Source organism: Dermacentor albipictus, chromosome 8, assembly GCF_038994185.2.
Source record: "Dermacentor albipictus isolate Rhodes 1998 colony chromosome 8, USDA_Dalb.pri_finalv2, whole genome shotgun sequence".
Taxonomy (NCBI): Eukaryota; Metazoa; Arthropoda; class Arachnida; order Ixodida; family Ixodidae; genus Dermacentor; species Dermacentor albipictus.
In genome coordinates this window covers 31,117,162-31,144,292 of record NC_091828.1, presented here as the reverse complement: position 1 = coordinate 31,144,292, position 27,131 = coordinate 31,117,162, and the positions used below count along the sequence as shown (strand labels likewise).

Sequence of the window (27,131 nt, the reverse complement as noted above, 5' to 3'; positions counted from 1 at the left end):
ATAATTTTCATAGATAGTTAGCTGCACTTTTTAATAAATTCTGGAACGGGTGACATCTCCATTTCAGTGGCTATTATTGCTATAGTATTTTCTCTACTACAGCACTATAGAAGGTGCCGACTCTGACTTGTAACCCTGGGAGGTCTTTTTGCACGTTTTCCTCTGCATCACTACTGTTTCATTCATCTGAATGATTGGTGGACAACATTTATTTTGCTGATGTCGCTGATTACCATCCCCTTCTCTTGGCACCCATTCTGTAATTCTGACATACCAATGGTAATTCACTCAGCGCGTTAGACCGCCTTCGCAGCTATATTTCTTTCTCATAATGCGAGCCATTACATCGGTGACTGCCACTTGCTCTGTAATCAACACCATTGTGTTGGTGTTTCATAACGTCTTCAAGAGTAATATATTTGTCCGTTTAGTGTATATGTAGATACTATAGAAGACGGACAGAGAGAGAGCTACCGTAGCAGCTGAATCGATACACTATCAGACGTGTGATAAGGAGGTGGGTTAAGCTGCCATCGGCACAGCTACACTTATTCACATTGCCACCAATTTAACCTTATTTACGCTAAGTCAAAGTAACATCTAAAGCTTCTATATTCCAGTGATCTTATCGATGGCTTCTTTCTCTGTTGGATTTATGTCATTAGCGCTAGAACCGCATTTTCGAACGAAATGCAAAACGTACATACTAGTACAAGATCAAAAAAACATTATTTCCAGCTATCGTTACAACAGCGTGTTAATAATTCAATGGCAAAGTTAGAAACAACAACATCATATAGTTTATAAAGTTTATAAAGTCACATTGTCACCACCCCGTGACGAGTCGTTTAGCAACTATAAGTATCACTCATCTACAAGTAAGTAACGAGGTGATGACAGCCATTATACCCTCACATGGATTCCCATTCTGAATAAAGTTGCAACTTGCTGACTTAAAAATACGGTCCTTGTTCAACTGCACCCTATTGTCGCTATGTAGGTGTTCCATTATGGATATACGATTTTCACTCCCACAGTATTAGCGAGAACGTACTACAGATCACATCATTGAACCGTAGTTTCGCGGATCGTGTAATACTCCGGCAACCGAAAAGTTGAAGGTAAAGGACGCCTCCCACCACAAAAAAAAAGAAAAAAGAAAGAAAAATATTAAACTGTTTTTACCTGTAACCGCACTTATCAATACTGCAATGATAATAGTTCCGATGAAAGCGAAGAAGCTGCTCCAGAAGAATGACAGGCGAAAGATGAAGAACGTTCCTTCAGTCCTAGAATGATATAGCGCCAAAATGCCGAATTAGAACTCGTAGACTTTGTGAATGATCGCAACAATGTTTTAAGCTATAGCTGCTGCTTGGCAAATGCAATATTGGACGCCATTAGGACGACATTTAAGCTCGAGGCGAGCGGCATATCTACATCCACGTCTGTTGTAGGCGCATAAGCGTTTTATTTAAAGACCACAATCCTTTTGTTGAGCACAGTGTTCATTCAATAAAAACAAACAACAAATATTGAATTCAGTTTTCCAAACAGCATTGTTTGGCACAATTTTAGCACAATTTTAGCACAATTTTTTTAGCACAATATTTAGCACAATTTCGGAAATGTGTAAAAAAGGAAAATTTGCAAAGGCACAACTTTCGTGCAACACTGTTCCCCATGAATTAAAGTCATAGCGCTGGATTGACAAGGACATGAAAGACGACAGGGCGCGCGCAATTAACTTAATTTTATTTCCGAAAAGCATAGTATGTACATCGGCTCACACGAGTGAAAATCATCGTACACGCAACCCAGCATTTTCCAGATAATTCATTTCCTTTCTGCGTAGAGAGATCGACGGGGCGCTGACGCAATTTGAACCAACATGAAGTCCAATATTTGCGACAACAATATATCGCTTCTGTCCTATGGTGGGCTTGCTATTCCAGTAGAACGAATAGTATTCCTACAGTAGTGACTTATTTCACGCCACCTTAACTAGAATATGCTCTTGCATTTCAAAACTTCGGCTTAATTCGCCACACAGGGAGGGTACAAGATCATACCCTAAGGACCGTTCGAAACGAGTGCATTTTGAACTTATCCATTGAGATACACTCTTGGCTGGCTCTTGGCAATTTTTGCATTTTCACTGCGAATTTTTTTCTAAATTCATTTAAGCAGACGGAGTGGCATTGTGGCCAGCTTGTTCCATGACTAGCCGTACTGCTTGTTCACTTCCAACCAAATAATATACCTAGTCGGCAAAGAAAAAAGAAATGTTTCTTTTTCTAAGGAAAAAATAACCTGCTGCATGTACTTTGTTATATACACAGCCAAAAGTTCTGGTTCTAGCTGACTTACTCGATGTTTGGTACTGTCAAGGTAATGTTAAGTGCTGCAAATGTGCTAGTTTGGTTCCCAGGGCAATAGTTAAGAGACACTGGAAGCCTTGCAGCTCTTGTTCCTCCTCTGATAGCTTCAGCCATGTGCCACAATTGGTAAACAACCATCAAGAGCGTCGCCACGCCGGCGCCCTGCATTTTCATATATAAAATACAGGAGATTATTTATTGTTTCAATAACCATGAAACTGCCACTGAAAATCAAGCCAGAAGGTACATATCCTTTCTTGCGAAGAGTCGCCACATTTCTCAGTGTTTCATAGTAGATTCCCCTTAAGAACTCTCACTGCATGTGTATGCAATTCTGCAGGTTTTATCACATGTCAGTTGCAAGAGACGTGACTCACCATTATGGCAGTTTATAGTAATATTCTCTCTTGAATCTCAATACAATACGACTAAAAATCAGAGCCATATAACACACCTGAAAATGTAAAAGGGAAGGAAAGCTGGGCAGCACCCAGCTCACGATGACACGGTGGTATGACACGGTGACACGGTAGCGACACAATGCATTGCTGCTGTCGAACCGAGATATGCATGATACGTGCATTGAAACGGTACTCCTCTATTGTAGTTCATTGAGAGTATTGGTAGCGACTAAGCGGCGGTGCCGTTAAGCTTTCGTAACGCTTCCGAGATGCATGGCGGTGGTTGGCGAACGCTGATAAACGCGCCAAGCGGCAGCCGGTATTCTAGTTCGTACTTCTTGTAAACACGCTGGGCCATCCGGTGGCGCTACCGAGAAGTCCGCACGTGGCCCCTGAGACGAGAATTGTGGCCCCCGCCGACAATCGATCCCTCGATTGCCGCACACCAAGTGGCAAATACAGTATGAGCCAAGTTGGGGAGAGGTTCATTGAAGACCTGCCTAGTGCAATGGTGGTGCAGCTCGCTAACACAAAACGTTGGCAGAAAAGGCGTTCGTTGAAAATGGGCACATACCCAGATCATTTGAGACCGAGCTTACTAAAGGGTGGCGTTGTCTTTGAGGAACCCGCGTGGCGTGAGTTCCCTTCCGCTGATCATCGCAGAAACCTAAAGGATCTTCATTCTCTTTGTAGAGCGGTATAAACCTAAAGGGCCCATACCCAGTTAGCCAAGCTGGCGTCAAAAAAGCTCACTGTAGACCAGCACAGACCGTTTGGAACATACCCAATAGCCCTAGTCGGCGTCAAAGAGATTCATTCCCACGTCCCACATCAACATTGAGCCATGCTGGCGGGAAACAAGTGCGTTAGAAAGTCGCATGTGCGCAAACATTGCCCCGTACTAAATGACTCTAGTTAGTCCGAGAGTTGGTTTCGAAACTTGGTCTCTCAGTAGAGCCAGCCCGATGTTTTACCCCTTAGACCTAGTAATACGCAGGAACCCAGGTTGCCAGGAAGGTGGTTAGATATAAACATAAACGGAAGGATGAATAGTTAGCCCCAAAAAGTCTGTGAAGTCTCCAAAGAATGCTAACTCATTAAAAAAAGTGAGTGAAGTTGGCGCGATTTTAAGCACTAGTTCGTGCACTATTTTTTCCAACCCTTTCCTACGTGTTTTTGCTATGTGAATCATGCAGAATAAACCCTTATTCTCCCCTCCCCCTCCAAGACAAACGTTGGATTGCTTTCGTTTTGCTGAAGATTAGAGTTGGTTATCAGCTTCACTATCTGTGCAGCTTGCTTTATCGCACGACTATTATTAAGAATAATATTTTTATAAAAACTCTTCATTCATTTTTCACCCTGTCGCAACACTTGTAGGGGATGGTGGATGACTGCTCTTTGTTCTATGTTGGTTTGCCGAGTAGATAATCTAATACGAAATTCTGCATGTGCCAATAGGTATGTGCCCAATCCTGGGTTATCCGCCACAATGGGTATGTGACCATGTGTTTTCCCAAATTCCCAAGCTGAACAAGTGGAAGCAAAGGTGTGGAACTCGACTGTAGAGAAGTGCAGTCACAACAGAAGCTCCGTGTGGGAATAAAATGAACGAAATGCGCGCAGGGTTGATGTTCTGTTAAAATGGAGGCGCTTTGAAATTTCCGTGAACACAAGCAGTAAACGAGAAAAAAAATCTCCATTGATCAGTTACACACGTGAGATCGGCTGCTTTTTTGTTTTTTTCTTTTTTTTCGCACCAGCGCATCCTTCCAGCCCACGCAGCACAGATCTTCCAAACCCTAAAAATAAAATAGCATTTACCGTGCGTCAAGCACCGGTGCGCGCAGTCAGGATTTTGAGGCTGCCGTGGCTTCAGGTGCGGACTTAACGGCAGCGTTGAAGGTGCTAGAACCCTGCTCGCGCTATTCCCACACACGCGCGCCTAACGGCGATGCACTGCTCAATAGGCTTCGTACCTGCCGCGCACCTTCTCTGCGTTTAAACGCACGTGTGGGTGGTCGCTGCGCAAGTGTGGCCTAAAGCGAGCATCTGCGCTGCACTTCGCGTTCAGCACTTCGGTGTCTATTAGCCCTGCGCTATATGAAATAAACGCTCGGCCTTTGTTCATCTTATCCGAGACTTTGCTTGTGTCCGAGTTCATACTGATGGGAGGAACAGACAAATCAAAATCAACACATTACAATGAACACAGACGGTGGGAGCCTGTTTACCCGCAAGCACTTCCAAGACGGCTTTAAGATATCTGCGGAGAAGGGAAAGACTGTCCGCACGAAGGTTGTCTAATTGCTTATGAATTCAAAGGAGCACATGCATTGTCGGGTCCGCTTATGACCGTTCGAGCAAAGTTTTATGTGCGAGTTCGCATGAGGCAGCTAACTGTTATGTTATTTGCACAGTGCTCAAAACTAGAGTTTCATAGGACATTTTCCTGATGTCAAAAATGTCCACACATAATTTAAAAATACAAAAAAGCAATAAACAAAATACGAATACCAGAAAAAAAGCGTGCGTATCGAACGCACATTCTCGAATCTATGGCAAGGCATGTTCCGATGAAGCGGGTAAATCAACGCTATAAACGTGCAGTGCGTATATTCGTGTTTATTCTCCCCCAATGCAACCTGCATTCTCATGCAATGTTCATGTTTACGGAAGGCACATGAGAAAATTTTATTCCGGTGCGATATTTTTTGTTCATGTGTTTTATAATTCACACGCCTTGCCGAATTGGGAGCGCCAGTTTACGCGCGGGGCTGCAGGAACGTCACGAAAACGTAAACGTTCTCCGATGCTTGCCGAAATAAATTTCGCGATGAAAATGAATGCACAATTTAGCATGATGCTATCGAGCCAGGCAGTCAGCCGAGTCACTTACGTCCGGCCATTTATGGCGTGACTGATGTTTCGACGTGCGGGTGCCTAATTACGCGGCACTTTTCGCCTTTCATGCGCTACGAGTAAAGCACCCAAAAACTTATTCTGCATGGGATATGGCGTTAACAACGACCATATTGCGATTTCTGCATAAGAATTTGCCATCATGGCGGAGCTGGACTGCTGCCGAAACTTCGGAACACTGATAATAGTATAATCCATAATTTTTTAATGTCATGTAAAGTTCAGCAGCAACACCCTGCACAGCAGCTTGTAGCAGTCAATCCATGTCTTACTATAAGTAGCACGCTTACGTTCTTGCAGATCAAACTTCTGTGCCATATACCTGGGCGACATTTATGATTCCGTGGCTGGAGAATAATGCTGCCATAAAAAGGATATATAATGATACTAAACACTCGTTGGCCGCCCACAAATACCGTTTTATTCTGCAGTGCGGTCATGGTTGTTTGTTTTCGGTAATAAAGAAAAGACAAAATAAAAGAGATTTTATTATTTTGCTGCTTTCGTACGCACGTGCATTATTCTATAGCACTTCAGCAATCGCTGTTCGGAGCCCTATAAGAACTGTAACAATGAACAGTTCGAAATAAAGATGGTACTGTCAAGCAGAAAATATGAACAATTTGCCCTTTGTAACATTGCAATTATCGCTTTCTCAGGTTGAATAAAGTTGTGCTAGCAACTTTGGTAACATAAGGACTAGTTGACCTAGGCCATGTAACCTGCGTAAAGACATTGCACAATGCATGTAACGTGACGTAGTGTTCTAAATACAAAGCAAGTTGGAAAAATGTGTATTGCGAGTTGCTTACGTACCTTGCAGTGAACAAAAGGAAACAGCACAGCCAAGATGCACAATCCGACAAAAGGCGCCGTGATTGCTGTGTTCACCATTAAAAGTATCTGCAAAGAGTGTGATAAGTGGTTTGGAATGGCAGCACATGATGTCGAAGAATATCACGCGGAAGACTATAACTGAGGAAATAACGAGAAGTCAGCGCTTTTCTACCACAGGACAACTGGCACGTCATCGTACGTCTTGTCATTGGAGAGCTACCACATCGTATGAAGCGCCAAATCAATGACTTAGGAGAAAAATTGCTACCGACGACGCTCCTTCTACGGTTGTTACTTCGCCTTGCTTAGTGTGGCTTGCAGGCTGTGTAGTATACAGGGTGTTTGACTTAATTGAACCAAAGATTAAAAATATGCAAATACTACGCAGCTGGACAAAACCAAGGTAATAATTTTTGCCGTCGCTTGGAAATATTCTGATTATTTTTTTACATGCCACCTAAGTAAATAATCAGTTTTAATTATTACTTATACTTTTCCACGGTTCTAGTTAGATGAAAATTTTTCAATGAAAAATGTGAAGAGCCACATGAAAAACACCTAATACACCTTTCTGTATCTGAACAAAGGGTGCATAAAAGTGTTTGTCCGAGCGTTAAAGAAGCTTGAAAATACGCGTAAAGCCCATCGAGCGGCCAGTCGTGCTCCAGTTTCTGATTCCAGTTATCTGTCTTCAAAATTTCCGGCAATATACAATGGCGGTTAAGTAATTTTTGTCTTCCAGTTTTTAAAAAGATGTTCTTTATTAAATGATAGTGGATCATGGCAACATTAACATCGACTTTATTTCCGTTTTTTTTGGAAAATAATGCTAGTTCCAAAATTTGTTCTAAGTGGTTGTGCCTTGTGAACTTACTACATACAGTATGTAAATTGGAACAAATGTCCAAAAGGTCAGTTAAAAATGTGGCTAGCCAATTTTCATCTTTTATATGTCAATTGTGTATATTCATTTTCTTGGCATGTAATGTATGCTTCTCCGAGTACTCCAGCCAAAGAAAGCCGATTCTTCTGCGAGGTTTCTACAAAAGATTATTCAGTGAGTTAACAAACAAAGAAGGAGATGGTAGTAGCCAAGCAACTTCCTCTCTCTTTCCAGTCGAACAATCCATGTTGACCGTTTATCGTAGCCGAACTGTTGCATGAGAAGACAGAATTTCTCGTGGGTACCTTTTGGGGAACACCTTTCGAGATGTAAATAGACGAACCGAAGCAACAAAGCTTTAATATGTAATTTCATGGGAAATTCGGCATAAATGCTGCAGAAATTCACGAAGTGTCGTGAAGGCCTTATCGAAAGGACACCCTTAAAGAAAGAGTTTTGTCCCAAAAATAAATTTCTTGTGGAAAGTTTGTGAAGACTCCAAGAATGATGCAAATTAGGATGACCATCAACATCGTCTATTTTTGAAAATCGCACAAACTAACAAAAGCAACAGAAAATCTTTATTCATTGGTGCGCTTTGCAAAAATGGACACGTTCCAACTCCCCTGCTTTTCTGTTCTTCTAGACTCCGCCTGTTACACAGATGAAAAGGTCGATCTTGCCCGTTCTCTTCTTCTCCGCGATTGTTAGAATTATAGTAGGAACGCTTGGTTTGGGACGGTTGTGCGTTCACAAGACTTCATTGAAATATAGAAAACTAAATTATTTACGCCACGATGGGGTCGGAAATGCTGGCTCCTGAGCGACAGCTGCGACAAAATGAGTGTTGCGTTGAATGAAAACATAATGACAGCAACGAATAATTCTTTCGGGGGGTTGACACCAGTTTGAAGATTTGAATACAGTTAGACGGCATCAACTGAAAAAAGAAAGATGAGGCGAAGCCAGAAAAGCACGGAGAAACAGCAGAAAAGTCAACTTCATGTTTATGGTGTCGCTTAAGTTGTATGGCGTTGTGCACGCCATAGTATTTAAGTCCAAGTTGGTCGGCTCAGCTTTCTTCATTTACAACTTTCGAGGCGCCTGAGAGATCGTGTGCAGCGCGTGCGATCAAATTTTCGAAAGGCGGGCGCGGGGTTCTCCACCACATTTTTGCCCCTATGATTTGTGCATTAATATTGCGACGACTTTCGCCACGCACTTCCAAGAATATGCCTCAAATGTATCAATGTTAGCTGGATTGAGTGTTTGGTGACTTTTTTTTTTTGTCTCCCCAATGGAAGTTTGGGCTCCGGCCGCATTATTTTATGGATATGACGAAATTAAAAGGGAAACCGCAACGTTTATGAAGCGCTTAACCGACGAAGACTTTCAAGTGCTCGTCTAGTCATAGAATGAGCGGTTCAGTTTGTCTGGTCCATCTGATAGGGAGAACTTTGTAAGCGAGCCCAATGTTGTGTCACAAAGCTTGAAACGTATATTTCTTGAACCTACTGCACCAACGTCTGGGAGAGACCTCGTATATTCACACAGGTGAATACTAAAGTTACCATAGCTCTAAAGACCAGAGTTCCTGGTATTTACCTGCGTGTCATGAGCGTGAGCTGCTTTCTCCTGACAGATAGCTCCCCTGGTGGAATGTCTCAAATACAGAAGCAATAACAGTGATCGATAAGGTTTAAAAGTTTGAGTTATAAAGCATGGACATAAGAATTGAATGCTGACGCAAAGGCCGTACGTTATTTCTATGCCTAACCTTTCAATTTGAGAATCTTCATAAAACCGCTCAGATTCCTCTCATTCTATGTTAAAGGTCAAAAAGCCATTCATAATTACACCACCGCAGCATGTCGCAGAGAGCAGAAGAAACGGTTCTACAATCCTCATTTCAAATGAGGCGCGAACTAAAAGAATTCCATGTAACCACAGATAAAAGTATAAAAATGACCGTAATAAAGCAGTGATGTAGACTAGACAAGGTATTGACGACTTGAGAGAAAAGAAATTTTCAATTATTGTCAACGGGAGACGTTGGATAGTGACTTTAGCCACGAATTTGAGGCGCTCAAATAGGAAGCGCTGTGTGATGTTTCCGGCCAGTAATCAGTCTAGTAACCACTGACAATTTATTACAAAATAAATTATGTTTCCCTAAATTGAGGTCTTGCTTTTGATAAAATCATGGCGCATTTCTGCGAAACTAAAAACAGTCGACATGTTCCGCATGTCCATCGGTCCTAAACACAAGTTGTCTTCAATGAATGGAATGTCCAGACTGAAAGTCAGCACAAGCTTTCGCCTTCTCTTGTGTCTGCATATGGCGTTTCCTTTTACGAATATTTACCACGTGATTAAAAATTACGTATTGACGAGGTTGTGCGTGAGTATAGATAAAAAAAAGGAGGGTTCTCGCCGGGTATTTATAAACATCTTTAGGCGTTGAAAAAGTGGTGTGGTTAAACAGAGATCACTAAATATATATAGGACATCGTACATCATTGCGAAGGCCTGAAAGACAAATTAGGCTGGAGAACATTTGTCGATCAATGCATCATACAGGTAAGAAATATTACTTTCTTCGTTAGCCCTTCTGTTGCCGCACATTTCGTCATTTCAGCATGACCCAGAAACATGAGCATCCCCTCGCAACAATTTCTATACCAATACTAGTGAACAGCTAGCCTGCTATACACGGTCGCCGATTTTTCGATGAACTGCTGAAGTCACCGAACAGTTTAAACAAGCCAACCGATCCATTATTTCCTATCTGGCTGCATGCAGACGGAGCGCTCACACGACTGAATAGCGTGCTGTATCGTGGCTAAGAAAATTCAGCCGATAAGAATAAGTGCTGTATAAGTTGACGTGGCTACGAACAAAGCCCCACGCCCGGGTGCAAATCTCCACGTATGCGTATCCGTGGCAGCTTTAACCCTGTATTCAGTGCAGCGGTCGCGTAGCTGTTCCTTTGTAGGCACCCAAATTTTCCGCATAATTTAAAGACAGAGTTTCAAGCTCCTGGTGGACTTTTTATGTGCTTCTTCCTAATTTGTATAATTTTCATCTGTACACGCTTTCTCTGTCGGAATATATTCCCGGATAATGCGCTCTCCGAACTCGTCGTTCTGACGTGGGTGCGTCATTGCGAAATGTGAAACGAACCACGAGGTATTTTTGTTAAGAGCTAGAAGGAGCGTGGCCAGAGCACGAGTGAAGCATATTGTAAATACAGCAATAATTATGGCACCAGTTTTAAGGGTGGCCACAATTTTGAAATGGCGTATGATCTACAGCGATATTTTTAATGGCTTCCTTTCTGTTGCTTTGGATTCAGTTATGAAGTTGCTTTGTCATCTTTATTTTCTTTACCGGCATTCTACATCCCATAGCGATTGTGTTGCTCGGACATTTGCAAAATGAAGTATTTACTTACCCTGGTTAAGGATCCCATGTGTATAACCAGCGTGCTGTACGCGGTCATTACCAAGCCTAGGATAACAGCTGTAACATTTGCAATAAATTGGCATATGACAAGCAGCTGCGACTTGGACATTGACAATACAGCTTCACAAATTCCAATGCAATCTACAAATTATGACAGGTGTTAGAATCGTCTATTCAACCACCGAGACTGATTAGTAATTCCATCGTGGATTTACTCAAATTTATGAATAGACGTCGACCCCACAACTGGAACAATTATTTCGACAAGTAGTGATTTCTTTGTAATTCATAAAGACGAGAAAAAAATGTGCAATCGGTTGACGGGTGGTGTAAGAAAGCAATAGCAACGTGATAAAGTGAGCCAACATCACTGACTTCGCGCAACGAAATTTATCGTCGTTTCATTATTTCAATCATTACAATATATTTGCCTCAAACCTAACAAGGTCCCTGCATAAAAGAAGTATCATAAAATCAAAGAGCGGGAGCGAAGATATTATTCTTCAAAAGTAATGTCCGTGAATTTAACTAGCATTAGCCGTGGGGTTGTACGGTTGCACCTGATTGCAGATGTGTTCAGATTGACTGAGAGGTGCTTAATCAGTTAGGTACTGAAACCGCTTTTTAATGCATGTGAAGACATAATGAAGCGAATTTCACTAGAGTTCTATGTCATGCGAATACATACGGAGGAGGAGGGTGAATGCATTTGAATAAAGCACTGCGGTATGAGCAAGGTGGTCGAGCGTATTTTATTATAAGAAATAACATTTTGGCGTTCTCATCGGTGGACTTGCGCCAACTTTTCGGACGCTACCGCTAATTGTGACACCTCATGCAGTTGAGGCATCCGAGCTATACATAATCCACATGTGTGGTGTGACCGAGGCACAGTGGCCCTTGGCGGACGCTTGGTGTGCTGCATAGAAATTGCTTCTTGACGCAGCGAAGGGCTCGTACAGATACTCTGCAGTGGCATGGAGGAATCCATGTTCCCGCTCGTGTGTGACGTCATCTGATGGGTTCCACATCCCCATTGCGCGCGTTATCACTACATGCAGGTTCTTTGAAGAAGTCGATTGTCCGTTCCTACTCAATCACGTTTCTGGAAACACCTCAGCCAGAAACATCGTGCAACAGAATTCAGCACTTCTGTCGTGTCACTTTTTACGTAAAGTTGAAATGTGACGTTTAGAGGTGACAAAAATTTTATATTGCCTTTAAACATTTGCGCAAGTTATTTGCATTTCCCCCAGGTGGGTGAATATAGAAGCTCAGCTTGTGAGACGTATAAGAGCCATATATTATATGCACTCACCTATAAGCTAACCTTGTTCTCTATATCATCAATTTTTTTCATCAGTATTGAGATATCCGGTATGTACGAGGGGCTACATCAGCAAGAAAGCAGGGCAACGGTCCCGTCAACTACGTGTTCGCTAACGCCCAATACTAAACGAACACGAAGGAACCACGATGCTATCACTCGCGAAGCGTGCTCAAAAATTCCACAGTGACCTGAACAACTTTCGTCCGTCCTTTCTCGAAGCCATTCTATGGAAATGCAATTGCAGTTCACACCACTCAATCGAATGATTTCTCAAATGAGGACGAATGGACGTATGTGTTCGAATGGCAATGTGCTCGCGGCGCGTAATTTTCTTATCGCGATATTATGAAGAATTATAGGAGAGACAGTGGCAGTTGAATAAAGCACATTGCTACCATTAAATAACGTATTTTTACAGCTCAGAGGTTCGAATTATATTTAGGTGAAAGCTTGGACTGCACATATTGATTTCAAAGAGAGATAAAGAGAGAGAACAAAAAAGGAGAAAGGCTGCTTCCGTGAATATCGCAAATTGTACCTGCTATGGGAGAGCGTTCGCGTTTTTTTTTTCTTTTTGCCAATATCATTACATAGTACTTTCGATCCCCCGTAACGAGGAATCATGGCAATGAGCTTAAATATATGAAATTGACACAATGCATAAGCTCGTGCCCAATGAAGAGACATATGGCACAATTCATAGTGCTTATGAACCTGTAGGGATTTTCTAACTATCCATACACTGGCCTCACCAATAAAGGACGTCGCCTGAAGAATATCATGTGACAAAGATGTTTCAAATGCTTCCACTATGAGGCGGGTTACGGAAACGATACCCGGATTTCTCTCTCTTCTAGTGTCGGCCAGCGTATTGAAAAAAAAAAAAAGCCTCAGCGGACCAAACAATCGAGCAAATCCCCGGCGATAAGTTGAGCGTCGTGGGAGCGACAGGGCTTGTCGCGAAGCACCGTTGCTGCTGCGGGAGATACATTACGCTACAGAGCAAAGCGCTGCCATCTCGGAGGCCACGCCCAGATGACGCAGCCGAGCTGAGTGCAAAGAGGGAATCATTTTTCTGTCTGTTCGAGATCGCGCACGCACATATAAAAAATTTATTTACCTCAGAATTGGCAATATCTATTACCGAGAACACTCTAGCGATCACAAAATAGGTCAGTGTTACCTAGGAGCCAGGTGATTTCGATGACGCTGAACGACGTTATCACAGAAGCGAGAGCAAGTGGTTTTTCGCTGTTCTTACACGAGATTTTAAGTTCCATGCTACATGCAGTGCAGCTGTATTTGTTTTCCTCTCATGTTCACAGCAGCCTTGGCGATAGACTGGCAACGTTTCCTCACTATGTTGAAAGTGTGCTTAAAGGCCTCTTTATGAAATAACGTATGAATAGCTCTGTGATTCCTGACCGCTAACAAGGTCCATTAAAACTATTCTTAACGAAATAAATTACTCCCGGACATATCTCAATTTGACACAAAGACAAAACGTGGTCTATACTTAACCTGTGCAGCGTGTAATCATCGAAACGTGCTCGTCTGCTTTTTTGTATCCTTGAGCGATGACGTCAATGTAGAGGATTGCTGCTTGTGAATTTATCACTGATGATATTGTGCTGGATGGAAGGAAACCATTTTTTGTCAATACTTGCATCTATTAAATGTTATTGACATAAACATTTGTATTTCGCTTAGTTTGATGGAAGCATTCATGAATAATGCACGAGATAAAATCCGTTCAAAATATTGGAAATATGCAAGATAAATTTTACCTACAGCAATAATGCTGAAGAAATCATCAGGCTTTCCACTGTGTGAAGAAAAAACGAGCAGCGAAGCTGAGGTGTGTTTTCCCTCAATCGACGCATCTATGCATGAATATTATTATTATTATTATTATTATTATTATTATTATTATTATTATTATTATTATTATTATTATTATTATTATTATTATAATTATTATTATTATTATTATTATTATTATTATCAGTGAAGGGCTCAGACAACGAATACATGTTTTCACTCTGGAGTGATTCAGTCTTCTTTCAGGCAATAAAGGCGGCTGCAAGTACCGCCGCATGAAACACAGGGATTCCACAATATTGGGCCCTATAACGTAAAACTATTCCAAACTGTTTTTATTCCAATCTCCTGACGTCAAATTAGCGTAACCACCGACGCAAGCATCAGGCGGTCACCCACAGGGTTGTCTGAACCGACCAATCAAACGTTTTCCTTGTTCATAGGAGGTCACTTTTGTTTTTAAAAAACAAATAACATTGCCTACGCTAAGCGGCCTGTCTTATCTAACTGGCTGACAAAAGGCGAGGAGCACGCTTAAGCGGAGAGGTATTTGATGGGCCCAACCACTGCACTGAAAATCGACAGCCGGACGAAGAGGGTGGTGCCGGCGTCTGCGATTGGTCCGCTTTCCCTTAGTTGGCTTGAGGTGGCTTGTCGAAAATGGCGGCGGTGGCATGCAACGAAAGGTAGAAAATGCGGCTAAACCGGCTCCTCAGCAAAGAAGAGTTGGTAGAGCGAGGTCATAAACGTGCCGAAAATGCTTGAAAATGTTACAGGGCCACACGAAATTGTTTATTGCACACAAATAAAGCCGTGCTCTCCGGCAGGTGCGAGTAGCCAGTGCCTGAACCACCGGTGGCAGCCATCTTTTATTCCTTTCGGAACGGGGCAACCTGCGGCTATTCAGAATAAAACTCAGTTTTGTTCGGCATATTAATGCATCTTTAACGCGTAAACGTTACTTTGACGCAGTGAGTTTTTGCAGTTTTATGACGGCTCGTGACAGGCAGGTGAAGTGGTTGCAGCCCGAAAGCTTTCAGCCAATAGCCTAGGGCTAATGGCGAGAAGGCGTCGAATCAGAAATGAATGTTTTGCTTTTGTTTGCTCAAATTATGCATAATCATTGTGCACACGTCATATCAGATGTGGAGTTATCGTGGTTTTCGTGGCGTTCTGCGACAGCCAGGCGAAGTGGAGGTGGTCCGAAAATGTCTTTAACTGATAGCGTAGGGCTGATTGCAGAATTGGAATGGAAACGTTTGGAATAGTTTTACGCTATAGCACCCATTGTCACGTAGTACTAACGGCCACAACCACAATAGCAATACTGTGAACGACGAAACAAACTGTTATTGGGTGAATCTATGCCTACAAACACAGGCTACGCTTAAACCACAACGATAGCGGCGAACACAGTCGGCGATCGTCGAAATCTGATGTGCCTGTCAAGGGCGTCGGCTCTTGCACGCGTGTCATCGAAGGTTCAAAGGTAATCGGTGGGGCACTCTTGTCTTCCAGAAAGTTCTACACAATTCTCGTCGCGCATCTAATCAGATTGCAGAAGCTTCGGTGGCAAACAGAACCATAGCTAACATTCTAGAACCTTTCGATACATGCAGGTGCGTCCCGCGCTGAGCGATAACATATGTTAGACTGATGCAAACAAGGGTCCACGGCGGCCATTATGGTGACGATTGCCTAATCTCAACAAATAAGGAAACTACAAATGGAGTTAGGCTGTCTGGAGACTCCTGCAGTGAGCGCGAGTTCCAATCAACAAGTTTTGGTGCAAGACGTGGCTGAATATCGAAAAAAAAGCGGTTTTTCGAGCCTAGGTCGACGTGGTTTTCCGCCAGAAGATGGCCGCCGCCTTCTTGGGTTGAGGCAATCGCAGTGAAAACTGACCTAACTCATGAAGTTTTGCGCCAAGCATCATGATTTTGGTATCACATGAATCAGAAGAAATGCACAGACAGTGCTAGGAAAAAGCGTTATGTTGCTACTCTAAAAGGAACACCAGAAAAAAAGCCCATGATTACCATGGTTGAAAACTTGCCCATGGTAGCCTGACGAACCGACCATAATTGGCTAAATGTGGCATAAGCGCAAATTTTTGCAAAAAAATTGGCAAAAACACTTATGGGGCCTTGATGTAGCTTTGAGACAGTGGAGAACACAAGGCTGCCAACATAAAATGACTTTTAAGCCAAAAGAGCTGAATTGGTAAAGAAAAATGCAATCACTCAAGAGCAAGAAGACAATTGCACAGGCAGCACGGGAAGATCACAAGGTGCTGCAAATGCATATAACTTCCGACGAAGGTGGAACAGTGCCACGAACAGGCACATAATCAACATCAGGAGCCAAAGGGAACCAACCAATGTCAGGTACTGAAGCAAGAAACCGTAGCTCCCAAACGGCGTTCGAGGAACAGAAGGAAGAGAAAACAAAGAAAAAGTTCTAAGGAAAAGAAAGCAAACAAGAACTCCTGTTAGAGTCAAGAGAAAGCCTAAAGACCAAAGGAAAGCACCAATCTCCTAGCGAAGTCCCATGGCACGAATATGAAGAAACGAAGGAAGATAGACAGCGGAAGTCACTTGAAGATGACTCTACAGGAGAAACCGAAGGAGATGGGAAAGCCTGCTGGGATGAAGTTGTATGCGATGAGAAAACCGAAGGCCTTAAGGAAACCGAGGAGGTCTAGCAACAAAGCCAAGCCTCAAAAGTGCTTGACATGCAACCACAACCATCGCAAGAAACAAAGAGAGGAGAACGACATTCTGTCCTGTGTAAACTAGGAAAAGCAGACAAGGCCATCATGAAAGCCCTAATCAAGATTTCCACAATCAGTGGAGGAAACGATGAAGTGGCGAAACAGATTGATTACGTCTTGTCAGAACTCTCGTAGATGAAGAATATTAACATGGAACAAGGACAAGAAATCTCCTATCAAGAAGGGGGAATCAAACAACTGGAGAAAGGAGTGGAAGTTGAGAAGAATGTCGAGACCCATCAATCCACTCAGGAAGACATCCTCCAAAAAGAGGAAACCCTAGATCTCACTTCAGACAGCATAGGAAATAAGGAGGTTGCGACTCTAATCAAATAGAAGATTGACCCAATACAATTGGGCATACGAGATGCAACAATGAAAGCAGGCAGAGAGGGTGTGATTCTCATCACAATCTCCAAAGAATCTTCGACCAAAATTCAAGCTCAGATACAAGGGCAAGGTTGAATAAAAGAACTTGCAAAGAAGAACACCTAAATAAAGCAGATACCATACCAAGGTGATTGTTATTGCTGAGGACACGGAGACCCACGGGCTACAAAGAAAGATCATTGAACAGAAACACTTGCAATGCAACCCTTAGGACATGGCTAGCACAAAGAGATGGAAAGGACGACAAGGATACAATTGTGTTGGGCTTAAAAAGCAAGAGACTAACACCAATTAAGGGGAAGAATTTCCTCAATGTAGCATGGAATAGATGCCCTATCATTGATCACATCTGCCTATCGAGATGCACAAGGTGTGCTAAACATGGACAGAATTCCGGTAATTATGAAGCTGTAAGGCGTTGCATGAACTGCGTACAAGAAGAAGAAGAAGAATGAGTGTGAGAACGATCCATATTGTCATGTATGTGAATTGGAGGGAACAGAAGATGAAAGGGCTCATTCAATGATGTCATGGGAATGCCCTGTGTACCCGAACAAACTGGAGGCAGAAAAAGGAAGGATTCTAGGCCATCTGACCTAAAGACAAAACAACGTTACTCATAACATAACAACAATGGTTAACACCAAAGAAATTCATATAATTTAGGTAAATTACGTTAGCGAGAGCTTATAAATTTAGCAAGAGCTTATAAAGTGAACCAGTCATCGAACAACTTTTAACAAGAACAAATAGACATATCAATCATTGAGGAACCATGTGTTCAACATAATAAGGATTATTGGATTCCCAATAAAACACAAGACTATCATATTCGAGAAAGAACCCAAAACAGCAATATATGTACATAGAAGGGACACTAGTGTATTTCGAATAGCAATTGAACAGAAAATGACAATAGTAAAAGTTGTGAAAGGAACTAGAGAACTGGTCATCATTAATTGTTACTGCCCTCCACATTAAAAAAATAGGTCAAGTACTATCAAAGTTAGAGAATGTCGTAATTACTATTAGTATTACAGAAATTTAATTACAGGAGATTTCAACTAAAAAATACAATAAATGAGGCAGCCCAACCAATGATGAAAAGGGGGAAGGAATCATAGAATTCGTTATAAAGCACAACCTAATAATTCCTAATGAAAAAGACTCGCCACCCACTTTTAGGACAGAAAGAGCGAAAGCCTGGATTTATCTTAGTATAACCAATGACAATCTTCATACAGACATAGCACAATGAGAAGTTATAAAAACCACAATACTAGTGATCATCAGTATATAAAAATAGTAGTAAAAATGAAGAACCATTGGAAGAACATGGTATAGCATTGAAAGGTCAAACAAAAAAAAATTGAACATTTGCAGAATGATAAATGGTTTACGGAAACACAAAACCGGATTGACAATGTTAACGACATTGAAAATGTAGTAACCACCCTTTACGAAAAAACTGATGAACTAGAAAATGGATAAAGAGAGAAGAAGCAGCCATCAAAGCAGAAAACTAACCCATGGTGGACGAATGAGTTAGAACTTGAAAGGAAGGGGGTTAAAGCATACACAAGGAGTTACCAAAGATGGAAAGGAGACATAAGGCAACAATTTGAAACAGAATATTATAAAGAACATGACGAATATAATACCATGTTGGGAGAAGCTAAAAATGAAAAGCTGGAACTACCATGCACAAAAAGAACAAAAACCCATTCAACCTACCGTACAAAATAGCAAGAAATCAAATAAAATCTAGTGTTTCGCTCAGGAGCATCAATAGAGAATATGGGCAACTTACAACATCAATAAAAGAAACTGTAGAGTGCTTACTAGAGTCTTAAGTGCTTACTAGACTAGAGTGCTTACTAAAGAGCTTATGATTTCCAGCTTCACAAAAGCAATCAATGGACCGAACAACTACCACAAGAGTAACAACGGACCCACCAAGAGAAACTGAATCCAACAATAATCGAAAATCTTCTAACAAGAAAAGCACAGCTTCTAAGAACAACTTCAGGATCCCCTCAAGACGGGGGAAAAAAATAAAAGTCATCTATTCTTTGTTTACTTTTTGTTCGATAAATGCCCGCTGGTAGCTGAGCCCATCCGCTAGGCGGTGGATGCTGATGGTAGCTTTCTCTTTCTCTATTTGGTTTTTCTCACTCTCTACTTTGCTATAACTTTCACTTTTTCCTTTACCTACCCTCTCCTCCACTTTCCCCTTTCGTTTATAGTCCGCCATGCTCCTTACCCTAATCTCCACCATGTTTCAACCCAATCCTCCTATTTCCTACTTCTAACCTGCAATACTTTAGTGGTGCAGGTGAGGTACACTTAACCCATCTCACATTCTCTAGCAATGCCACTGGCCTCGTCAGCGGTGTTGTGCGTCACTGACAATCATGGCATTTCTTGACGTAACGTGTGACGTCGCTGGTAACGCGCGGCCAGTAATACCTTTCGTGCATGCTAGACAGTATTTGGGAGTATCCGAGGGGCACAGCGGTCAGATCGTTAGGTAGGGCATGGAGTACTTCTGAACGCAATGCTTAGTGAACGAGAACAAGGTAGTTGGTGGGGACTGATGAGAAGCTTTTCTTTACGAGTAGGTTGTTTTGCAGGGAAAATGAACGGAATACTCTGCTACATGTCCTAGGGACAACGTCGGTGGTGCCTTCAAAATACTACACGAGGCTTCTAGTTCCGCATCACTCGCTGCTGCTCTGCAAAGTTGTGTGCAATCATTGTTCTTAAAACGCGTCCTTGTCTTGATCACCTAGGGAATTCGAGTCAACGGGAGCGCGAGATAGGCAGTCTGCATCGAAGGGTTTCATCCGGATCTTTATATTATCGTGCTGTCATACTGTTCCAGTATGAGTTCCACCGTGTTTGGCGTCCTGAGGGGCTTTTTGAATTCGCTAGCCATAAGAAAGCGTGATGGTCACTTACGACTTTGAACGTCTTGACAGTAGCTAAGGATGGAATATCGATGTGTCTAGTATGATTGTGAAAATTACTTTTGGGTCGTATGGTAATTGCCTCCCGATTTTGACAACGACCGGCTAGCGTAAGCAATCATCCGCACAAGTCGGTCTTTCTTCTGGACTAGGACGGCGCCGATGCCCAGGCTAGTGGTATCAGTGTGAAGTTGTGTAGCGCTGTCTTTGTCGAAGTGCGCAAGTGCCCGTGGCATCTGGCAAGTATCGTTTCGGTTTTTCAACTGCGTCGGCCTGCGGCGTTTCCAACTTGAACTGGACATCACATTTAGGTTGAAGTGTTAGCGGCTCCACGATGCGCAAAAGTACTTGACAAAGCGCATGTAGTAGCCACACAAGCCAAAAAATTTGCGCTCTCCCTTCTTATCAATGTCCTGCTGGAACTTTGAGATCGCAGTTGTCTTGCGCAGGTTGGGTCGTACACCGCACATGCTGTTGACGTTGCCCAGGAACAGCAGTTCTTCGTATGCGAAGTGACAGTTTCCCGGTATCAAATTACAATAGGCTTGAATGTATATAGTACTAAGTTAAGACAACCCAAGTTCTCGCCGGAAGTTGCGGGAAAATATGACGACGTCACCCAAGTAGACTAGGCAGGCCTGCCACTTCACGCCAGCTAACACGTCTATTACGCGCTGCAACGTTGTGGGAGCAGAGGAAAGACCGAATGGCGTGACGTTTAATTCATAAAGGCCGTATGGAGTGACAAAGGCTTTTTTCTCTCGATACCTCAAGTCGGATTTAATTTGCGAGTAGCCCGTTTTGAGGTCCATGGACGAAAAGTATTTTGCACTACACAGCCGGCCCAATGGGTCCTCTACCCACGAAGAGAATCACCATCCTTCTTCGTGACTTCGGTGAAACCTCGGTGAACGGCGCAAAAATGCAGAGTTCCATTGTTTCTTTTAAGCAGGAGAGGTCCACAGACTTTTGAATAACTAGAGGACTTCGTCGCGCTGCATTTCGTTGACTTCGTGCATTAAGGCTTCGCATTCCCTTTTCGGAAATTCGGTATGGGCTTTGGCGGTGTGGTCGAATGGATTTCTCGGTTGTTATGTGATTCTTAGTAATGGGTGTTTGCCATAACCTTGATGAGGTCGAAAAACAGTCCCGAAATTTTACGAGAGGACCCTTGAGCTATTCTTGCTTATCCCTTGGATGATTCGGATTAAGATCAAAAATCGGTTCAGGAACACGCAAGCTCATTGATGCATCGTAAGAATCGGAGAGGAAAATGCATCGCTGACGGCTGCAACTTGCTCAACACTTGCCATCTTCGTGACCTCGTTCAAGTATTTTCGCTCCGGGATGAAGTTCGTCACCATGACCTCAGCTTTGCCTCTGCGTGTCTGGACGATACCCCTCGGAACGCCGATTTCACGATCGAATTCGCTACGATGCCTTTCAAGTCTTCGCCTGTTTCGCCCCCGACGGACGCCATGATGCTGGGGCGAGACGAAAAGGTTACGTGGTGCTCAAGTACACTGAGGTACTCTGACTGGAAGTCCTTTCCAGCGGTATCGCTTAGTCTGTGGACAGCGTTATCGACTTTGACTTCAGGTCGATAATTGCGCCGTGTTGGATCAGGAAGTACATGCCGAGAGTTGCGTCCTGCGAGCAATAATGGAAGACAACGATCATCGCGTGGTAGGTCCAGCCATGTACTTTAATTATTGCCGTGCAGATTCCAATCGGCGTAACCAGGTGCATTCCTGCTGTCCGAATTTTAGGGCCGTTCCATGCAGTCTTGACTTTCTTCAGTTTGACGGTGAATAACCCACTGATGACGTAGTCAGCTCCATTGCTTACAAGAGTGGTGACTTCGTGGCCGTCGATAAAACGTCGAGGTCGGTGGTTTGTTGTCTTGCATTGCAGTAAGGCCTTGGCGTCGAATCACGGCAGCGTCGCGTTGAGCTCTGGCTTGTACGTTGCGTCGTCAGGAGTTCCTTCGTCGGCGTATTCTTGTCTGCTAGGCTTTGTCGGGATGATAGCGTATCGTTGCTGCGTCGTCGAGATACACATCTTCAACATTTTGGTGAAATGCAACAACACGTTATTCGGTTTCTGCTTTTAGTTTTCAGGATGCGTGCATACCGGCCATGGGCTGGGCCAGTGCATGGTCTGCTCTGCGAGCGATCTGGTAGGACCGTCTGGCAGCATGGACATCGGTAGTAGACGTCGCTCGCTTCTACGCAACGGCAGCAGAACGGACGGTGGTCAGGGGCACGCCAAACGTCAACATTCCTTTTCATGCTGCGAAGGCGTCGGGCTGGCATGCTGACGGCAGTGGCGGTGGGTGGCTAAACTGCTGCGGTACTCGGCGTGGGCGCAGATGGGGACGTGATGGTGAGCTATAGCAGCATACGTTACGTTTCCGCCTCAGGCTGCGGCGATTCAGGGACTTCAAGTGACTCTCTGATCGCCTCGCGTAGGACGTCGGCAATCAAAGCCACTTGAAGCTGTGATGAAGGGAACAACTTCAGAAGCTCCTCCCCCATGACCGTGCTGAAGGCCTCGCGCAAGTAGTCGGCAGCAGTGGTTGAAATTCGGCGTAGTTGGTTTATATCGTTCGGCGGTTCAATTGTCCTTCCCCACATCCAGTGTTTTCTCGATGCTGGAGGCCTGGCGAAGAAACCTGTCGACGGTCTTCAGTGGGTTTCGTATTGAATAGAATAGAATTTATTGATAGGAAAGACGGAGAGGTCGACCTGAGCTAGTGCGCTCTAGTCTGCTACTCTGAACTGGGGAAGAGGGAAGGGGAGTGAAAGTACTATGATGGATGATGATAAGAGAAGTGATAAGTGCTTATGTATATGAGACAGTTGCCTTGCTAGAGCCGCTCGTCGAGCTTGGTGTCCTGCAGAAAGTTCAACAATATTTTAGCTGCATGCATTGAAGTTATTGTCTGGCCATGGGCCGAGGATAGCTTCCTCCGACAGTGGTTGCCTGCCAACGCTGGCTAGAAAACTTCCTGATGTCCATCGGTCCAGCCTATGTGCTGGAAAATTGCACTGTATGTGTTCTACCGTTTCAGGCATCTGGGAATGTTTACAACCAGGGTTATTCGATTGTCCGATGAGATGTGCGTATCGATGGGTGAAAGCAACGCCCAGCCGAATTCTGTGGAGCAATGACGTTTTGCTCCACGTAACCTTCGGAACAAACAAACTTTACCGTCTGGGTCGATCATACGTAGGCGTCTGTGACTGTTTTCATCGTAGGCTCTGTGTGCCTTTGTAAGGTCCTGCATGAGTGCCTCGATCATGGAGTTGGTGTCCGGTCGCGAGTAGGCAATCCGTACTTCATCAGAGGAAGAGAAGGCTGATCTTGCGTCACTGTCAGCGAGTTCATTGCCAATCAGACCAAAATGACTAGGCGCCCATTGAAAAGTGATCACTTGGCCAATTAAACGGCACTCTGATGAAGTTCAGTGATTTCCAGCATGATTAGGTAGTATGGTCCTTTCTTTAAAAAGCATTTGAGCCCATGTAGCGCTGATATGGCATCGCCCATTTATGAGGTGTCTGTGTTCTCATAAAACGGACAGCCTCCCTATTTCGGCAAGTTCCGCAGCCGTAGATGTCGATTCGTTGTCTCATTGAAATCGCTGAGTAATTCCAAGTGGCGTGAAAACAAACGCTGCCATTGTGGCAGATGGCGTGACCGAACCATCCCTTTATAGTTGTAAAGGCCCACTATATAATGTAAGTATATTGGACAGGGTTAGCTGTTTCAAGCCAATGGAGGAAACGTGGAATTTCTTCATAATTCCGCGTGTCTGAAGCCTCACTAGAGGTCTTGGCAAAGTTAGTGGAGGTGTCTCGGGGAAGTTGGTGGCCTGGAACCTTGCAGGTGTAATGCCTGCGTGACATGCAATTGCTTTAAAAAAATCCAAGTCAAGGTGGGTTCGCGGAAGTGTTGACAGAGGATGGTGTGAGTATCTGGTCAACAGGCGAAGATAGGTACGCACAGGTAAACAAGACCTGTATATGTAGACTGGACAAACCCGTGCTTCCGCTATTGTGCCCTTAGATGACGTGGAGTGGCAAGCTAAAGCATATCCGCAGTGCTTGTGCCCGAAGGCTCTCCAGCGTGCATATACAAGATGACCCCATGTTAGGTAGCACAGCCATGCTGTAGAGTATAGCCCACAAAAAGTGCTTGGTACACTTGGAGCAAAATCGGCTGAGAGGGGCCCATCTCAGCCCAGATATTACACGAAGAATGTGTATGAAGTTGGTCAGTTTAGCCCTAAACGCACTAACATGTTTGGTACAAGAAAGACTGAGGTCTATCATCACGCCAAGAAATCTGTGGGGGCTGATTAAAGGGAGCGCCGTTCTGTCGACAACGCTTAGATATAGTGAATTTGATTTGCGCGTGAATGCCAACACTGCACACTCTGTTGCTGAGAGTTGCAGGCCTCTACGGCACAAGTACTTCGCCCTGATGGTAGCCGTACGTTGAAGCCTTACACGCACTTACGGATGTGTGACCCCAGATGACATGATACATATATCATCCGCGTACGTGCTGATACGCGTTGTTTCAGGTAGCCCGTTTGCAAGGCCCACCAGTATGACATTGAACATGGATGGATGGATGTTATGAGCGCCCCATTTGGAACGGGGCGGCGGGTTACGACACCAAGCTCTTGCTATTATACTGCCTAATGTCTTAACTAGGTTAAATAATGAATAAAGAAGAAAAACACTATGAACTACAACGCCCAAATATTCTGATCCCCTATTGCGAACTGTGGTTTCGTACGTCTCCGTCTTTTGTCGTTTCCCTACTTTTCTGCAACCAATTATCCAATCGCCCATCACTAATGCCCAATACGGACATGTTTGATTTACCACTGCTCCCGCTGAATCCAAGGGCCTCAAGGAGGCCAGTGGTGCCTAAATTGACCGCTGGGTAGACGTCTTCACATTCTAATAAAACATGCTCCGTCGTTTCCCTAGCTTTACTGCAGCAAGCACATGCTTCTTCGTCCTTCTAATATCTCGCTTTATAGGTGCGTGTTCTAAGGCATCTCGATCTCGCTTCGAAAAAAAATCAGCTTCCCTTTGAGTTATCATAACTGGTTTCTTTCCTGATTCCGTTTTTTCCTCTTAAGTAGTTACTCATGGCAGGTTTCTTTTATGCGTTGCATATTGCAATCACTCAGTTCAGCCCTTGGGCGCGGCCGGGCAGCCACCATTGAACTTGAGCGCAATCGCGTGACGTGCCGTCACGACAGCCGGAGGAAAAGCAGCGCCCCAACTCGCGCGGTCGCGCATGGCCTCAGCCACCACCTGGCTCCCGCTCCTCCCGCTAGGGGCACTGCGCTGGCGCGTGACGTCACGGAGGAAAAACTGGGCCCCAGCGGTCGCGCGCGGCCGCAGCCACAACCTGACTCCCGCTCCTCCCGCTAGGGGCGCTGCGCCGGCGCGTGACGCTCATAACATACATACATACATACATACATACATACATACATACATACATACATACATACATACATACATACATACGTACGTACGTACATACATACATACACGACATCACGGAGGAAAAGCTGGGCCCCAACTGGCGCGGTCGCGCGCGGCCGCATATTGCGCGGCCGCGCAATGTGCAACGCATTCTTCGCTTAACCAAGCTAAGCCTGGCCATCTTTTTTATGCGAAGCGTATTACTAGAGCTCAACCCAGCTCCTCAGGCGCGGTGGTGTCGCCTTCAATACCACGTGACACCGTGACGTCACGACAGAGGAGAAACGGGGTTCCAACTCGTGCCGTCGCTCGCGGCGTCGCCTTCAACGCTGACCACGTTAAACCATGACGTAACGACAGAGGAGAAACGGGGCTCCAACTCGCGCCGTCACTCGCGGCGCCGCGGCGGTATATTGTCACCCAGCTATGGCAACTCAAACAGTTTAGCACCGACAGACTGGGACAAAACGTCTGCCTTTAGCGATGACTGGTCCTCGGAGAGCCCGCGCGCAACCAGGAACTTCATCGTTCTCGCCTTAAGGGTCCCCTGTGAGCACGTGCAAACCTATTTGGCGTCATTGCTCCCCTCTCAAAAGCGACCGGCCCGGTCGCTTCAAGGGCAGCGGCCGCGCACTATGGGCAAGAGTGTCAACATGAAAAGACAAAAAAAAACACATACAGGAATGTACACAATGCTGAAGCGGTTTGTGAGGGTTGGTTAGCCCTGGCGTGCGTAGTACGGCTTCATCCGTACTACGTGGACGAGTTCAGCACGTGGACGGCGTCGGTTCGAGCCAGGATCAGAGGTTTGAGGCACCACCTCGTAGTTCACATCACGGAGGCGGCGTACGACTTCGTAGGGGCCGAAGTAGCGGCGCAACAATTTCTCTGAGAGCCCGCGGTGTCGGATAGGTGTCCACACCCACACGCGGGCGCCTGGTAAGTACTGGACATTCCGTCGGGTCCGGTTGTAACGGCAGGCGTCGGCATTCTGCTGGGTGCGGATGCGATTCCGAGCAAGCTGGCGAGCTTCCTCGGCTTTCTCGACGAAATCTTCAGTGTTGTCATTCCTTGTGGTTCCTTGGTCTACCGGGAGCATGCCGTCTAAGGGGGTTCTAACGCGACGTCCGTAAACAAGCTCGAATGGTGTAAACTCGGTGGTCTCCTGCACAGCGGTATTGTTAGCAAACGTGACGTATGCTAAAATTTCATCCCATATTTTGTGTTCCACATCAATTTACATGGAGAGCATGTCGGCTAATGTTCTGTTTAGGCGCTCTGTTAAGCCGTTAGTTTGGGGATGATAGGCTGTGGTCTTTCCGTGGTCGGTGTGCGTCAGTGTGACGACTCGTTGCAATAACTCCGCTGTAAACGCTGCACCGCGGTCAGTAATGAGTACAGCGGGTGCACCGTGGCGGAGCACGATGTTGTGGACGAAGAAGC

The 27,131-nt window shown here is 44.5% G+C and overlaps 1 protein-coding gene across 1 annotated transcript in view; it reads right to left on the bottom strand.

The window, feature by feature from the left end:
- The window catches only part of LOC135914485 (sodium-coupled monocarboxylate transporter 1-like), a 117,379-nt gene that overhangs the window by 11,350 nt on the left and 78,898 nt on the right, over nucleotides 1-27,131 (bottom strand). Inside the window, exons 9-13 of the mRNA XM_070522779.1 lie at nucleotides 13,741-13,850; nucleotides 10,879-10,946; nucleotides 6,521-6,607; nucleotides 2,371-2,543; nucleotides 1,186-1,289 (exon numbers count right to left, since the gene is read on the bottom strand). Of these exons, the coding sequence (XP_070378880.1) occupies nucleotides 1,186-1,289; nucleotides 2,371-2,543; nucleotides 6,521-6,607; nucleotides 10,879-10,946; nucleotides 13,741-13,850 (542 nt within the window). The remainder of the gene's footprint in view (nucleotides 1-1,185; nucleotides 1,290-2,370; nucleotides 2,544-6,520; nucleotides 6,608-10,878; nucleotides 10,947-13,740; nucleotides 13,851-27,131) is intronic.